We start from the raw sequence: 17,879 nt of genomic DNA, 5'->3' as shown, positions 1-17,879 counted from the left end.
AATGCTTGACAGTTTGTATTGATATGTGCAGATCAGCCCGGGTTCTTGCATGTTATCTTTGAATTACCTGCAATAAATCCAGTTGCATCAGACTCTGTGAAGTGTATATTTTGAAGAAGTATTCAACAGTGTGAGGAGAACACCCAGCTCTTCTGGCCCAGGCTGGGTCCTGTTTTTCCCCACATGGATCTCATTTTTAATGCTTCTTATGGGTGGATCTCATTTTTAATGCTTCTAAAGGGTGGATCTCATTTTTAATGTTTCTTATGGGTGGATCTCATTTTTAATGCTTCTTATGGGCGGATCTCATTTTTAATGCTTCTTATGGGTGGATCTCATTTTTAATGCTTCTAAAGGGTGGAAGTGGGGTGGGGGTGGCCGGGCTTTGCGATCACGACCTTGGGGGGAATTTCGATCTTGGACCAGTGCGGAATTGCGATGGTGGATCTGGGGGGAATTGCCATCACGCACCAGGGGGCAGTTTGAAGAGCGTGTCTGCCCAGGATCCGCACCTGGACCCCAGCTCCTGGGGCAGGGTGGGAGCCGAGCCTCTGATGCTTTGGGTCGCCTGGGTTAGTGTGGAGGGCACGTGGAAACCTGGCGCGGCGGCGGCGGCGCGAGCTCTGGAGGCCAGCGCGGGTTTAAGTGTATGGGCCTCGGCCTGTCTGAGCAGTACGAGGCCTGTCCGCCGTTGCCACGGCGCAGCCATTCACCCTGAGGAGAACAGCAAGAAGCGCTTTCACCGTGAATACATGGGTGAGGTGGGGACCTGCCGATCCGGTCGGGTCCAGCGAGAGCAGCAAAAAGAAGATGACCAGTCGGCTCACAGACGGACCGAAGGGAATATCGTGGGGGGGTGGTGGTGGTGTGGCGTTTAGGAGAAGAGAAGTGTAATAACGAATGCGTTTTTTAATCGCGGCTCAACAGAGGTGTTGTGCTAGTTTGTTATTTGCAAGAATTTCGCTGAGGTTTGTGTTTAAGTGTGGCAAGATTTTGTGTCATTATTGCGTGCGATTCAAGCGGCTAGTCGAGCTGTCACTTGTGTAAAAGTAGAGTTCACCTTTATATAGTCTGGCCCACCGGGTGAGAAGCTGCCGTCCGCCAGGACGGTGTCATGTCATCTCAAACACCTTTTTGCTTCAGAATTCCTCTGGGAAAAACTAACAAGAAAATTTTTTTTTTTAAAAACATTAAGTGCGATCAACATGTTTGCCCTATTCTCATGTTATCTCCATCACTTTTCAGCAAAAATAAATTAATTTTCATTTTTAGGACATGGGTCTTTAAAACTGTAAATGCATCTGGTGTATTTTCACTCCCCTTCTCCTTCCCATTCAGGATCAAAGAGGTGAACGAAACTCACAAGAAAGTGGAGCACGAGATTAAGATCGCGGTGTTCACGCTCATCAACGAGATCAACAAGAAGGGCAAGTCCCTGCTGCAGCAGCTGGAGGTGAGCGCGCCAATCGCATCATCCGTTCCGCTGCACACGGCCAATCAGAATGAGTCAGGGCGGCGGTGAATCACCGAGTGAGTCAGCCGCGGTGAGCGAGTGAATCACCGTTGGCCGCACACACTGAGTGAGTGAGTCAGGCGCGGTGAGCGATTCGGGAGAGGCGAGTCACGGCCCGCGGTGTCTTGTTTTTGGCGACGCCGTCGGTTTTCCCTCGCCGCGCGGTTGTCACGGTCGCGTGTAGTAGGTCCTGCGTGTTTGTGTCGAGGCCACTCTTATTAGGGTCACTGTGACTTCATCTGAGCTGTCCTGTTTGCACTGGCAGCTGGAGTTCTATTGGATGTCAGTCTAAACGGGGATGTTGGTCAGAAAAAATGAATGCGTATATGTTGTTGTTGAATCGATTATCTTCGGGTTTGGATAACCTGTTCCCCTGAGTGCATGGCTGGCTCCAGCTACATCGTTTTCATTTTAAATAGCTGTATTTATTGGTTGATGACAAGTAATATGTTTGTGAGATTGCTTGGTTGGTGAGCTATGAAGAATTAATTTTGATTTAATTTGAGCTAGCATAACTAGCCATATTTTTTTACTGGGCTGTTTTAAGAAGTTACATCTTTTCTTTAAGAAAGAACTATTCAAGTCAAAGCAGTTTTATTACACACTAACTGTATTTAGCTAGCTAAATAAATGCTAGATTGTCCTTGCAATGTATGCTTTGAGACACACTTGCTATTGAACTTACACTGAGTAAACAAAGGTTGAGTGGGCCAGACACTGTGTGTGTGGTAGGGAGGTAGTGTCTGGCAGTCTCTCCGAAAGTCTGTTCTTCATTCAGACGTAATTGGAGTCGTTTCCTGGTATTGACCGGTGTTCATCGTGATATAATTACAACGGCGTTTAAAAAAATAAAAAATAAATAATAAAAAGTTTCAGTCCGCCGTGTGTACTCCTCCAATATTAAGAGGGGGAAGAAACGGCCGCCGTCATTTCATTACCTTTGGACGTGAAGGCGTGGCGGAGCTAACGCTGGTTTGGCTTCCTCCAGAGCGTGACGAAGGAGAGGAGCATGAAGCTGCTCAGCCAGCAGCGGGACATCAACATCCTGGCACAGCAGATCCTGCACGTGCTGTCCTTCACCCACTGGGCCATCAGCAACGGCAGCAGCACCGCCTTACTGTACAGCAAGAGACTGGTACTGTGCTACGCTATAACTTACACACTACAGCTTACACTCTACAGCTACACACTCCCACTTACACTCTACAGCTACACACTCCCACTTACACTCTACAGCTACACACTCCCACTTACACTCTACAGCTACACACTCCCACTTACACTCTACAGCTACACACTCCCACTTACACTCTACAGCTACACACTCCAATGTACTGTACAGCAAGAGACTGGTACTGTACTACACTATAACTTACACTCTACACGCTCCCACTTACACTCTACAGCTACACACTCCCACTTACACTCTACAGCTACACACTCCCACTTACACTCTACAGCTACACACTCACACTCTACAGCTACACACTCCCACTTACACTCTACAGCTACACGCTCCCACTTACACTCTACAGCTACACGCTCCCACTTACACTCTACAGCTACACACTCCCACTTACACTCTACAGCTACACACTCCCACTTACACTCTACAGCTACACACTCCCACTTACACTCTACAGCTACACACTCCCACTTACACTCTACAGCTACACACTCACACTCTACAGCTACACACTCCCACTTACACTCTACAACTACACACTCCCACTTACACTCTACAGCTACACACTCCCACTTACACTCTACAGCTACACACTCCCACTTACACTCTACAGCTACACACTCCCACTCACTCTCAGCTTCCCTCCAGAGCTGTAGCAAGAGAGCGAACTGCTCACTACAGCGACCTACACCTCCCACTTCACACTACAGCACCCGCCCCATTACACCTGTACAGCTACCCCTCCTTACACTTACACACCTACACTTACACTCTACAGCTACACACTCCAACTTACTGTACAGCAGAGACTGACTACACACTAACTACACACTCACTACATCTACCTCACTCCACTACACTCTACAGCTACACACTCCCACTTACACTCTACAGCTACACACTCCCACTTACACTCTACAGCTACACACTCCACACTTACAGCTACACACTCCACTCACTCTACAACTACACACTCCCACTTACACTCTACAGCTACACCCACTACACTCCGCTACTCACCACTCCTACAGCTACACACTCCCACTTACACTCTACAGCTACACACTCCCACTTACACTCTACAGCTACACACTCATCACTCTACAGCTACAACACTCCACTTACACTCTCCACTACACCACTCCCACTTACACTCTACAGCTACACACTCCCACTTTCACTCTACAGCTACACACTCCCACTTACACTCTACAGCTACACACTCCAATTACTTACAGCAAACGACTGTCTACACTATAACTTACAACTACCCTCCCACTACACTCTACGCTACACATCCACTACACTCTACAGCTACACACTCCACTTACACTCTACAGCTACACACTCCAATGTACTGTACAGCAGGAGACTGGTACTGTACTACACTATAACTTACACTCTACAGCTCCACTTACATCTACAGCTACACACTCCCACTTACACTACAGCTACACACTCCACTTCACTCTTACAGCTACACACTCAATGACTGTACAGCAAGGACTTCTGTACTACACCTAACTTACTCTACAGAGCTCCACTTACACTCTACAGCTACCCTCCCACTTACACTCTACAGCTACCTCCAACTACTTACAGCGCTGGTACTGAACACTATCTACACTCTACACGCTCCCACTTCACTGTACAGCTACCCGCTCCCACTCACCCTCGACTACCCGTCGCTTAACTCTACGCTCACTCTCCCTTAACTCTCGGCTAAACTCCAACTTACTTCACAGGCTGTCTGTCTCCTTACTTCATCTACAGCTCTACTGACATCTACGTAGCTACTCCTCTCGTCCCTCTAATAGTTCGTCCACTTCTCTAAGTCACTCCGTTGACAGAGAGTGATTTAACACTATCTAACCAGTTACTCATTATCAATATCTAGCAAGCTGAAACTCAATCTTATTTGAATGGAAATCTTTCTCTTTCCTTTTTGTGCAATCCTTTCTCAATTTTCTTCTGACTTTTGTTTTTGTGGCACTCCCTCTCTTCTCACGCTCTCTCTCACTCTGGTTGCGGAACTGCCTTTTCCAAGAGCGCTTTCTTGTGCTAAGTGACTTGCCGTTACAGAGGTGATTTGAATTTAAATTAATGATCCTGAATATTAAATGGGGTCCTGAAGGCTCAAGTGCTTAATTCTTAAAATGGAATTTCTTCAGTTGTGAGGGTTGATTGTGACACTATAACCAGATGAGCTGTAACTAGGTCAGCATTGAGAGTGTGAGCAACCACTCTCCGTTCTAACCACTGAGCCGACCAAAATGGTTTCCCTTGAGCCTGGTTCGCCTTTTCCATGCCACGGGAGTTCCTGCCACGTGCCTCGGTTACCTTGTAGGTGGATTGCAGGGTTGTCTGAAATATTTGAAATCCACGAAATGCTCTATACAAATAAAATTTTGATTGATACTGAGATGAACTATAACAGATGAGTGTAACTAGGTCGAATTGAGCAGGTGAGCTGTGACTAGGTTTACGATGGACAGGGAGGTGTGACTGGTCGTCGAGGTTTCATGCCAGGGAGTTTTCTGCACTAGGTAGGTGTGAGCAGGTTGTAAGTGTGACTGGAAATGTAAAATGACTGCTATTATATAAGCTTTATAATCAGCGCTTGAGAATGATGTCTCATATTGGCCCGGGGCGTTGAGGGATTAGGTGTTGCTCAGGACATTGACGCCCAGGTGAGGTGTGTTGAAGCAGGCAACTCGACTAGCTAGGAGCATATTTTGGCTTAACTCCTGAGCTATGCGCCCACGTGACTGAGGTGAGAGGGTTGTGACTAGGTGAGAGGTTGGCATGAGCAGATGAGGTGGTGACTAGGTGTGAGCAGTGAGGTTGACTAGGTGGTGGACTGGTGTGACTAGGTGAGGTGTGACTAGGTGAACTGTGAGCAGGTGAGGTGTGAGCAGGTGAGGTATAACCAGGTGACCGATGCTCGTCTCTCCGCAGATCACGTATCAGCTGCGGTACATCCTGAAGGCTCGGCTGGACCCCGTGCCCCAGGCCAACGGGGCGGTGCGCTTCTTCTGCGACCCCACCTTCTGGGCCAAGAACGTAGTGAACCTGGGTGAGAGGAACACGCGTGCCCGTACTGCTGTCCGTGCAGACCACCCGCTGACTCCTGCGTCTACACCATGTCATTACAGTACTGCACACTGATCGATGGAAAATAGATGATTTTTGGGACGTAGTCCTTTTGTGTCATTGTGATTTTGTCCTGTTTGTTTGAATAGTAGTCTAGTATTCTCTATGCCATCATACACACACACACACACACAGCCCCCCAAGCCATACCCCAATGTGTTTGCACGTTTTTGTGTTTACATTAGTCTCTGCTGTGTGTGTGTGTACTGTGTTTTTCCAGTTTGGCCTCACGTTGGTTTCTTCTGTCTTCAGTTACTCGGTTTGAAAAAGCCACTGTTTGCCATTCACCAGTGTAGGCTAGCTTTCTGGATTTGTGCTCTGTACTCGTAGGACTGTGATTACTTCATTGTGATTGACCTTATTTTGTTAAAATTTCGATTGCCGTCTAGCCCTTCTGGTTGGCTTGCTGATTGGTTTTCGTGTTTGACCATTGACTCCTTCTGTCGACTCTGATTCTTACTTTAGCCCTTCTAGTTGCCTTAGCCCTGTCCGCCCAGTGGATTTCACGTGTTTCTTTCAGTTCGACCTCGCCTATCGTTTTTTGCGCCTCTGCTCACTCTATAGCGACTTGGGCTAGTTCGTGTACCCAGCCGGATTACAGATCCTTCCATCAGGACACTATTTTGTTATTTTTTCCTTTATAATTTTTGAAGGTGGCTCTGGGTGGAATTATAAATCTCCGTTAGGGTTACTCTATTCGGACTGCAGATTAAGTGTCTCGAAGTGCAGCGTTTAAAGCCAACCCTGTGCTCTGCAAGCCTTTGAAGCCTAGCCAGGCTTTAGTTAGCATTGGACAGAGATTGTTAGTATTGCATAATATTGGATTGGCAGGTAGGGATTGGAGTTCCTCGTCGGTCTGGCATATCATTTCCTTTACCCATTCCCCACTCATTTCCCTGTCTGTTTTTTCCAGTTACGGTCTGACCTAGACCAGGTCATAACGGCGTGCGTGTACACACACACACACACACACACGCATGCGTACACACACAGGCCTAGATTCAATCAACATTTGTCCTTGCCCTTGAAAAATGTTACACTTTTTTTCTGCACAAACTCAGCTAAGTGAATTAGTTCATGTAATTGCTGAGGTTGTAAAACTGCGTGAAGGGGGGTTGGGGGGGGGTGGTGGTGCGTGGGATCTTGTTTTTAATTGTTAGCGACAAACGGGCGACGGTATCCCGGCAACCGCCTCTCACCCGTCTCCCTTCCGTCTCCGCGGCCCCCGAGCAGGTAACCTGGTGATCGAGAAGATGCCCCCGTCGGTGCACCCGCCGAACGTGATGGTGGGGCCCATCTCGCCGGGGCACGGGCACGGGGGCAAGCACCCGGGCCAGATCAACCTGGCGCAGCTGCGGCTGCAGCACATGCAGCAGGTCGCCTTCGCGCAGAAGCAGCAGGCGCAGCAGCAGCAGGCGCAGCAGCAGCAGCAGCACGCGCAGCAGCAGGCGCAGCAGGCGCAGATCCAGCAGCAGATGCGCATCGCCTCGCAGATGGCCTCCCAGCACCCCCGGCAGGGGGGGCCGCAGATGGTCCAGCAACAGGTACCCAGCGTCCCGTCCCCCCCGCCCCAACACCCGGACCCCCAACACTACTGCCAGCATAGTCTGACGTATATCTTACTGCTGCCACACATCCATTACTGTGCTTATTTTACACTGTTCATTACACCCATTTATTACTGTACTTATATTACACTGTGCTCATTACACACATCCATTACTGTGCTTATTTTACACTGTTCATTACACCCATTTATTACTGTACTTGTATTACACTGTGCTCATTACACACAGCCGTTACTGTGCTTATTTTACACTGTTCATTCCATGCATCCATTACTGCACTTTTTTTGCACTGTGCTCATTACACGCATCCATTAATGTGCTTATTTTACTCTGCATTTATTACACACATCCATTATTCTACTTATTTTACACTGTTCATTACACTCATCCATCACTGTACTTATTTTACACTGTTCATTACACTCATCCATCACTGTACTTATTTTACACTGTGTTCATTACACTCATCCATCACTGTACTTATTTTACACTGTTCATTACACTCATCCATCACTGTACTTATTTTACACTGTTCATTACACTCATCCATTACTGTACTTATTTTACACTGTTCATTACACTCATCCATCACTGTACTTGTTTTACACTGTTCATTCCATGCATCCATTACTGCACTTATTTTGCACTGTGCTCATTACACGCATCCATTAATGTGCTTATTTTACTCTGCATTTATTACACACATCCATTATTCTACTTATTTTACACTGTTCATAACATGCATCCGTTACTGTGCTTATTTTACACTGTTCATTACACTCATCCATCACTGTACTTATTTTACACTGTTCATTACACCCATTTATTACTGTACTTATATTACACTGTTCATTACACTCATCCATCACTGTACTTATTTTACACTGTTCATTACACCCATTTATTACTGTACTTGTATTACACTGTGCTCATTACACACATCCATTACTGTACTTATTTTACACAGTGTTCATTACACCCATTTATTACTGTACTTATATTACACTGTGCTCATTACACACATCCATTACTGTGCTTATTTTACACTGTTCATTACACCCATTTATTACTGTACTTATATTACACTGTGCTCATTACACACATCCATTATTCTACTTATTTTACACTGTTCATAACATGCATCCGTTACTGTGCTTATTTTACACTTTTTTTTTTGTACTTAGGTTCTCTTCTGCCGGCCCTTTCTGTTTACATTTGTCACAAAAGGCTTTTGCTTCAAACCTGCTTTGAATTATTTTCCGAAGCATGTAATCTTCTACAGATGACCTTGTAGTTGCGGTGATGGTTGAATTTGCAAATTCTAAGGACATTATTCATAAAATAATGTCCTTGAAATTTTTGAAAATTGCCATTGAAGGCCCTTGACTAACATTGCATTAGAAATTCTGTAGAATCCAAAAAAAAAAAAACTAAAAACGTTTTCATTCGTTACTGTTTAAATGAGAGACTGTTCCCAAAAAAGCTGTGAGCAGTGAGTTGTTTAGTCACTAAAGCGTCTATACGAGGTGTTTTGGAGGGAACGCTGCTTTAGATGAGGCTGTTAAGGGACAGTTACGTATGTGCCTTGTGCCATGTGCCATGTCTGTTAAATGGGTCTTATTCGACTTTCACTGGCCTGCTGGTCACTCAGTCCTCCTCTCACTCTCCCTCTCCTTCCCTCTCTTTTCTCTCTCTCTCATTCTCACTCACTCTCTCTCATTCTCTCTCTCTCTCTCCCCCTCTCCTTCCCTCTCTTTTCTCTCTCTCTCATTCTCACTCACTCTCTCTTCATCCCCCTCCCTCTCATGTTCTCTCTCATGCTCTCTATCCCTCTTTTCTCTCTCCCTTTCTCCCTCTCTCCAGAAAGAGTCTAACCCATTAAACAGCCCACCATTGACCACAGACTTAATGGACTCATTGTACCCATTATACCCATATACAAGCATGGCTTGTACATGCTTTGTTTTGTGGGGTTTTTTTTTTAATTCTTTTTTTATTATTATTTTTTATTTCTTGAATTTTTATGTTTGAAATATTTCACAAGAATTGTGTGTCTCATTTAACTGTCAAATAAAGGGGAATGAAAGTTTAAATCTCTCTCTCTCTCCCTCTCCCCCCCTCCTCCCCCCCCTACTCTCCCTCGCTCTCTCTCTCCCCCCCCCCCCACCCCAGCCCCCGAGGCTCATCAGCATGCAGGCCCTGCAGAGGGGCGGAGTGAACGGCTCCTCACACATGTTCCCCTCGCACCACCTGCGCATGCCCCCGGGACAGGGCCGCATGCAGACCGCGCAGCCGCGACACAACGGCCAGCAGTACCCCATGATGCAGCCGCAGCTACAGAGACAGGTAGGCCAGCTAGGTTCCATTATAAATCTGTACCTACAGAGACAGGTAGGCCAGCTGGATTCCATTATAAATCTATAACTACAGAGACAGGTAGGCCAGCACAGTACCCCATGATGCAGCCGCAGCTACAGAGACAGGTAGGCTAGCACAGTACCCCATGATGCAGCCGCAGCTACAGAGACAGGTAGGCCAGCACAGTACCCCATGATGCAGCCGCAGCTACAGAGACAGGTAGGCCAGCTAGATTCCGTTATAAATCTATACCTACAGAGACAGGTAGGCCAGCAGTACCCCATGATGCAGCCACAGCTACAGAGACAGGTAGGCCAGCTAGGTTCCATTATAAATCTATACCTACAGAGACAGGTAGGCCAGCTAGGTTCCATTATAAATCTATAACTACAGAGACAGGTAGGCCAGCTAGGTTTCATTATAAATCTATACCTACAGAGACAGGTAGGCCAGCTAGGTTCCATTATAAATCTATACCTACAGAGACAGGTAGGCCAGCTAGGTTCCATTATACATCTATACCTACAGAGACAGGTAGGCCAGCTAGGTTCCATTATAAATCTATACCTACAGAGACAGGTAGGCCAGCTAGGTTCCATTATACATCTATACCTACAGAGACAGGTAGGCCAGCTAGGTTCCATTATACATCTATACCTACAGAGACAGGTAGGCCAGCTAGGTTCCATTATACATCTATACCTACAGAGACAGGTAGGCCAGCTGGATTCCGTTATAAATCTATACCTACAGAGACAGGATATGGAGAGTACGACTATGAAATGCATGTAAAAGCTACATTTTGTACAATACAGTAAATGGGGGAGAATGAATATAGGGCCACCCTGTGACTTCAAATATTTAATAAATAAACATAAATGAAATGCAAGAAACTTTTCCAGTCAATTCCAAATTCAACTTTCTTATCCACTAACTATGGCCGATTTAACTTTTTGCGAGATCCCATATTGCAGCACAAGAATTTTAATACAAGTGTATGTGGTTGTGTCAAGGAGAAAGTAAGAGAACTCGATTTTCATATTTAGGAGGATAAAATCCTAATTATAAGATACGATCTCCTTTGAAGCAAGTACATATCTTCAAATGAGTTTAATTTATCTTCTGATAAGGAATTTTGATTGAGCTATGGCACATCTACCCTTGCATTTTAAGAGAATTGACTAATGAAAATTGCCAAATTGGTGAGTAGATGATGACGATTCCACATTTGTTTTTATGATACCATGGATCAAATCAGTTTTATAACGTATTGCCCTTAAGCTATGTTTTGCCTGGGCCTTTCTGTGTGGAGTTTGCTTGTTCTCTTCGTGTCTCTCCTGGGTTTCCTCTGGGTACTCCGGCTTTCCTCCACAGTCCAAAGACGTGCATGTTAGGTTAAATGGAGACTATACATTGCCCATAGGTATGAGTGTGTGTGTACGTGTGTGTGTGTGTGTGTGTGTGTGAGTTCGCATGTGCGTGCGTGTGTGCGCACGTGTGTGTGTCTGTGTGCGTGAGTCTGTATCTGTGCGTGCGTGCGTGCGTGCGTGCGTGCGTGCGTGCGTGCGTGCGTGCGTGCGTGCGTGCGTGCGTGCGTGCGTGCGGGTGTGTGCGTGTGCGTGTGCGTGCGTGCGTGCGTGCGTGTGTGTGTGCGTGCGTGCGTGCGTGCGTGCGTGCGTGCGTGCGTGCGTGCGGGTGTGTGCGTGTGTGTGCGTGTGCGTGTGCGTGTGTGTGTGTGTGTGTGTGTGTGTGTGTGTGTGTGTGTGTGTGTGTGTGTGTGTGTGTATGTATGTGTGTGTGTGCACACTCAGCAGGCTCCCAGCAGGGGTACTCAGTTATGGGTCTCCACTTCTTACTCTTTCTGATGCAGCTCAGGCTGAACTCTCCACTCCGGCTGTGGCTGAAGGGCTTTCCTCTGTCCGCTGCACAGTTTTGTGTACAATGCAAAGCCGTGTCGTTAAACTGCACATATCTGTTGCGTGATTATTGTATTTTACATTTTATCACTGACTCACGTAACCCAACGGTTCTGTTAAGCAGCCAACCTATTCTTATGATACATTTTTCCATAAATGTTAATGAGGGCGTTATTAATCAAATGCGCTGGGAAAGATTAGTCTGGAGCTCCATTTGAATTCTGAAATGCTCGGTTACGAAATTGAATTTTGAATGAATGTTTGAGTGGGCCACTAGATCTAACATCCCTTTAGGACTTTGCTGGCTTCTTGTTTTTTTAAATCTGTTAAATATTTATCACGTTACACCCCACACCACCCATCCAAAGCTAGGACCGTCCAGTGTCTCTGTACCATGCTGTGCAGTTCAATAACAAAAAAAAAAAAAAATTTTTTAAATGAGGTCAAGTTGAGCCAATGATTCTTTGTTTTCCCATTATTCAAATTAGCCTCTGGAATCTACCTAAACTGTATCTCTGGCGCCCCCTGCTGGGCAGTACTGCAGAAGAGCTTCATTGAAGGAGTACTAGTCTTTCATGGACTGCTTTAGTTACATTGCATTCTGTTCCAGAATGTTCTATGGCAGGTTCGCCCTTCCATGTTCCTGAAGATCTACCGTCCTGTAGGTTTTCACTCCAACCTTAAAAAAGCCACACCTCATTCAACAGCTAGAGATCTCATTGGGCAGCTAATTAGTAAAATCAGGTGCGAAAAATTAGGGTTGGAGTGAAGACGTGCAAGGACTGTAGATCTCCAGGAATAGGATTGGGCATCCCTGTTTTATACTTTTTGATACTATGAGAGAATGTACCATTACACTGTTTACTGCTTTTAATGTTTGATTAGTAAGCGAACGTTAAAGTTGTATTTTTGACTGCTGTCGCGGTGTACGTGCGTTCCCATTTTAAACGGGTGCCCACGGCCCCTCCCTCCCTCCCTCCCTCCCTGCAGCATTCGAACCCGGGACACGCCGGGCCCTTCCCGGTGGCCTCCCTGCACAACGTGAGCGCCGCCAACCCGACCAGCCCCACCAGCGCCAGCATGGCGAGCGCGCACGCACACCGCGGCCCCGCCAGCCCCATCGTCAGCGCCATCGAGCTCATCCCCTCCGTGACCAACCCCGAGAACCTGCCCTGCCTGCCGGACATCCCTCCCATACAGGTACAGTCTATAGAGCTGCCCTACAGCATCCCTCCCATACAGGTACAGTCTATAGGGCTGCCCTACAGCATCACTCCCATACAGGTACAGAGGCCATAGGGCTGCCCTATAGTACCACTCCCATACAGGTACAGAGGCCATAGGGCTGCCCTACAGCATCCCTCCCATACAGGTACAGTCTATAGGGCTGCCTTATAGTACCACTCACATACAGGTACAGAGGCCATAGGGCTGCCCTATAGTACCACTCCCATACAGGTACAGCCTACAGGGCTGCCCTATAATATCCCTCGCATACAGGTACAGAGGCCATAGGGCTGCCCTATAGTACCCCTCCCATACAGGTACAGTCTATAGGGCTGCCCTATAGTACCACTCCCATACAGGTACAGAGGCCATAGGGCCGCTTTAGTGTCCCATACAGGTACAGTCTGTAGGGCTGCCCTATAGCATCCCTCCCATACAGCTACAGTCTATAGGGCTGCCCTATAGTACCACTCCCATACAGGTACAGAGACCGTAGGGCTGCCCTACAGTTACCCCTCCAATACAGGTACAGAGACCATAGGACTGCCCTACAGTTACCCCTCCAATACAGGTACAGAGACCATAGGACTGCCCTACAGTTACCCCTCCAATACAGGCACAGATCATAGGACTGCCTTTAGTGAACATCTACTGGATGGGGTGGTGGTTGGATAGGCTGGGTTGGGTGATAGTAGGTGGGTAATAGGAGTGTATGGGGATGGATAAGGTGGATAGGGTGATAGGTGGATGAGGCTGGATGTGGCTGGATTGGCTGGTGGGGTGGATGAGGGTGGATTGGGGTGGATGGGTGGATTGGGGGTGGGGTGTATGAGGCTGGATGAGGGTGGATGGAGGTGGATGGAGGTGGATTGGGGTGGATGGGGGTGGATGGAGGTGGATGGGGTGGATGGAGGTGGATGGGGTGGGTGGGGGTGTATGAGGGTGGATTGGGGTGGATGGGGATGCGGTGCATGTTAATGATCTCCTCCATCCTTGCGGCTGTCTCTGCTCTCTGGTAGCTGGAGGACGCCGGCTCCAGCACCCTGGACAACCTGCTGAGTCGCTACATTTCCACCAGCGCACACCCACAGCTCAATCCCATCACCAGCATGAACCCGTCGCCTGGGCCTTCCACACACTCGCCGGGCTCCTCAGGTACCCCAGCCCCCCCTCCCCCCCTCCCACAGTCTGCCCGTGGGCGGTGACAAGGGAGGCTTGGTATCTGAAGCGACATGCAAACTCAAGTCCTTCTCTTTTCCCTTCTCTTTTTTCTCTCTCTCTCTCTCTCTCTCTCTCATCTTCCTCTCACCCCGTGTCTCTCCGTTCCTCCCCCAGGTTTGTCGAACTCTCACACCCCCGTCAGGCCCTCGAGCACGTCCAGCACGGGGAGCAGGGGCAGGTACGCGGGGGCTCTGTCCCAAACGCTCAGACACACACCTGCGTTTATTCCACACTCTCCCCTGAAAGGGATCATTTCTGCTCCATTTAAACTCCTAAGGGCTTTTGCAGTGACATCAGTAATCATGGATATTGTGCCTCAGATCCATCACATTGCTGTAACCATGTAATCTTCTCCAGTGCATACCAGAAGAGAGATGGCAGACCAAAGCTGTGCTGTACACACTCATTATACTGCATTTTCTGAACTGAATTGGCTTTTCTCGTGTGTGTGAACAGTTTAAATTAAGCTCTGAGCACCTTTAGCCCCATTAGGTTCCATCAATATTGTCATGCAGAGAAGTGGGATATTGACTTATACTGCTGAGAATATTAAGCCATGTGATGAGAATGTCCATTTACCTGTGTGTGTGTTTGTGCGTATGGGTGTGTGGGTGCGTGTGCGTGCCTGTGTGTGTGTGCGTGTGTGTGCGTGTGTGTGCGTGTGTGTGTATGCCTGTGTGTGTGTATGTCTGTATGTCTGTGTGTGCATGCCTGTGGGTGTGGTTGTGTGTGTGTGTGTGTGTGTGTGCATGCCTGTGGGTGTGTTTTGGTATGTGTGTGTGTGTGTGTGTGTGTGTGGTGTGTGTGTGTGTTGTGTGGGGTGTGTGTGTGTGGTGTGTGTATGTGTGTGCATGCCTGTGGGTGTGTATGTTTGTGCATATGGGTGTGTATGTGCATGCCTGTGGGTGTGGTTGTGTGTGTGGTTGTGTGTGGTTGTGTGTGGTTGTGTGTGGTTGTGTGTGTGGTTGTGTGTGGTTGTGTGTGTGTGTGTGTGTGTGCACAGCTGCGGGTCTGCGGGGAGGGCGGGGCCCACCTGCACGGCTGTGGAGCAGCAGGTGAAGGTGAAGCAGGAGCCGGGGGTGGAGGAGGACTGCGGCTTCCCCGGGCCCACGGTGAAGCTGGAGCGGGGCAAGGATGGGAGGCGGAGCGCCTGCATGGTAACCTCCACCCTCCGTCCGTCACGCTTCTGTCCGTCCGTCAGTCCTCTTACCCTCTTTCTGCAAACCGATAGAAGAACAGAAACCGGTGGTCTCTCTCTGCTCCCACACGCGTCACGTTTCCTCTGAGATCTGGTTCCTTTGCATCGCTCACATTTGTCACGTGCTTTCAGAGCAAACGGGATCTCTCCCTCTGATCTCTCTCTCAGTCAGGAGACCATCAGCCGCTCGGTTCTGCTATTACACCACAGCATTACATTACATAAATTTGGAAGACTCTTTTATCCATTTAGGTTTATACTTGCAGCTGTAATCCAGCAGAAAACGACAGACTGCCGTTGGTTAAAACGCATGTAACTCATTCCCACAGTCCATAATGTCTCTCTCTCTGCTCCTCCTGCTCATACAGTCCATAACGTCACTCTGTCTTTCTCCTCCCGCTCATAAAGTCTGTAACGTCACCGTGTCTCTCCCGCTCATATAGTCCATAATGTCTCTGTCTCTCTCCTCCCGCTCCTCTCAGATGAGCAGCCCAGAGAGCAGTGTGACGCCTCCCCTGCCGGTGCTGGGCGCCGTGTCCTCCGGGTCCGTGCAGGACGTCCTGAAGACCCTGGGGGAGCAGGTCAAGTCCGAGCCGCACGACGAGGTGGGGGCGTGCAGCCGGGTCGGGCCGCAGAACAGCCAGCCGCCGGCGCCCCCGCCCCCCGCCCCGGCGAAGGAGACCACGCCCGAGACCCCCGCCCAGGCGCTGACCAACGGCGACTCCGCCCCGGGGGCCGCCCGCCCGCCCGGGGGGGCCTCCTCCACCCACCGCTCCCCGCGTGGAGGCGGCGGCGGCGGCGGTGGGGGCTCAGGGGCGCAGGGGAACAGCCACGGCTCGGCGGCGGGAAAGGACGACGACCCGAACGAGGACTGGTGCGCCGTGTGCCAGAACGGCGGCGAGCTGCTCTGCTGCGACCGCTGCCCCAAAGTCTTCCACATCACCTGCCACATCCCCACCCTCAGCTGCTCCCCGAGGTGAGCGTCCCCCGCACCGCCACATCCCCACCCTCACCTGCCACATCCCCACCCTCAGCTGCTCCCCGAGGTGAGCGTCCCCCGCACTGCCACATCCCCACCCGCACTGCCACATCCCCACCCTCAGCTGCTCCCCGAGGTGAGCGTCCCCCTCCTGCCACATCCCCACCCTCAGCTGCTCCCTGAGGTGAGCCTCCCCCTCCTGCCACATCCCCACCCGCACTGCCACATCCCCACCCTCAGCTGCTCCCCGAGGTGAGCGTCCCCCGCACTGCCATATCCCCACCCTCAGCTGCTCCCCGAGGTGAGCCTCCCCCGCACTGCCACATCCCCACCCGCACTGCCACATCCCCACCCTCAGCTGCTCCCGAGGTGAGCTTCCCCCTCCTGCCACATCCCCACCCGCACTGCCACATCCCCACCCTCAGCTGCTCCCCGAGGTGAGCGTCCCCCGCACTGCCACATCCCCACCCTCAGCTGCTCCCCGAGGTGAGCGTCCCCCACCTGCCACATCCCCACCGCACTGCCACATCCCCACCCTCAGCTGCTCCCCGAGGTGAGCGTCCCCCGCACTGCCACATCCCCACCCTCAGCTGCTCCCCGAGGTGAGCTTCCCCCTCCTGCCACATCCCCACCCTCAGCTGCTCCCCGAGGTGAGCTTCCCCCTCCTGCCACATCCCCACCCTCACTGCCACATCCCCACCCTCAGCTGCTCCCCGAGGTGAGCTTCCCCCGCACCGCCACAAGGGGGCGGCGCTACCGGCTATACCTGCTGCACGGGTTAATGGGCTAGCATCCTGTTCCACACACACACTCTCTCTCTCTCTCTCTCTCTCTATCTGCTACACGGGCTAACGAGCGTCCTGCTACACAGGCTAACGAGCGTGCTGCTACACGGGCTAACGGGCTAGAGTCCTGCTGCATGGCCACAAGATGGCAGCATTACCGGTTATACCTGCTGCACGGGCTAACGGGCTAGCGTCCTGTTCCACACACACTCTCTCTTTCTCTCTCTCTATCTGTTACACGGCAAACGAGCATCCTGCTGCGCAGGCTAACGGGCTAGAGTCCTGCTGCATGGCCACAAGATGGCAGCATTACCGGTTATACCTGCTGCACGGGCTAACGGGCTAGCGTCCTGTTCCACGCTCTCTCCTTCTGCACGGCAACAGGAGGGCAGTGTATACCGAGTATACCTGCTACACGGGCTAATGAACGTCCTGTTCCCCTCTCTGTCTCGCTCTCTCACCCTCTCTCTCTCTTGTCTCTCTCTCTCTGTCTCTGTCTCTCTCTCGCAGTGCAGTGTTAATCTCTCTCTCTCTCACACACACACAGTGGGGAATGGATGTGCACCTTCTGCCGAAACCTGACCAAGCCAGAAATGGAGTATGACTGTGACACCGCGCCGGAGGGCAAGAAGGGCAAGAATGACAAGGGCCTGAGCCCTGAAGACCTCAGGGTGAGTAATCCTGTGCCTTGTTTGCAGGGGATGGTTTTCATAGTGTCTGTAGGGGATGGTTTTCATAGTGTCTGTAGGGGATGGTTTTCATAGTGTCTGTAGGG

The 17,879-nt window shown here is 49.9% G+C and overlaps 1 protein-coding gene across 4 annotated transcripts in view; it reads left to right on the top strand.

Annotated features, from left to right (window-relative positions):
• The window catches only part of trim33 (tripartite motif containing 33), a 47,188-nt gene that overhangs the window by 22,820 nt on the left and 6,489 nt on the right, over positions 1 to 17,879 (top strand). For 2 of the 4 annotated variants that reach the window (XM_064300639.1, XM_064300637.1), the window contains exons 6-16: positions 1,339 to 1,453; positions 2,502 to 2,648; positions 5,658 to 5,775; positions 7,083 to 7,396; positions 9,593 to 9,766; positions 12,685 to 12,894; positions 13,941 to 14,076; positions 14,257 to 14,320; positions 15,146 to 15,299; positions 15,823 to 16,316; positions 17,652 to 17,775. In XM_064300639.1, the coding sequence (XP_064156709.1) occupies positions 1,339 to 1,453; positions 2,502 to 2,648; positions 5,658 to 5,775; positions 7,083 to 7,396; positions 9,593 to 9,766; positions 12,685 to 12,894; positions 13,941 to 14,076; positions 14,257 to 14,320; positions 15,146 to 15,299; positions 15,823 to 16,316; positions 17,652 to 17,775 (2,050 nt within the window). The remainder of the gene's footprint in view (positions 1 to 1,338; positions 1,454 to 2,501; positions 2,649 to 5,657; positions 5,776 to 7,082; positions 7,397 to 9,592; positions 9,767 to 12,684; positions 12,895 to 13,940; positions 14,077 to 14,256; positions 14,321 to 15,145; positions 15,300 to 15,822; positions 16,317 to 17,651; positions 17,776 to 17,879) is intronic. The other 2 variants (XM_064300640.1, XM_064300638.1) reach the window with 1 other exon arrangement.

The sequence above is a fragment of the Anguilla rostrata genome, chromosome 11 (genome assembly GCF_018555375.3).
Source record: "Anguilla rostrata isolate EN2019 chromosome 11, ASM1855537v3, whole genome shotgun sequence".
NCBI classification, from domain to species: Eukaryota; Metazoa; Chordata; class Actinopteri; order Anguilliformes; family Anguillidae; genus Anguilla; species Anguilla rostrata.
This window is presented reverse-complemented; position numbering and strand designations above follow the sequence as displayed.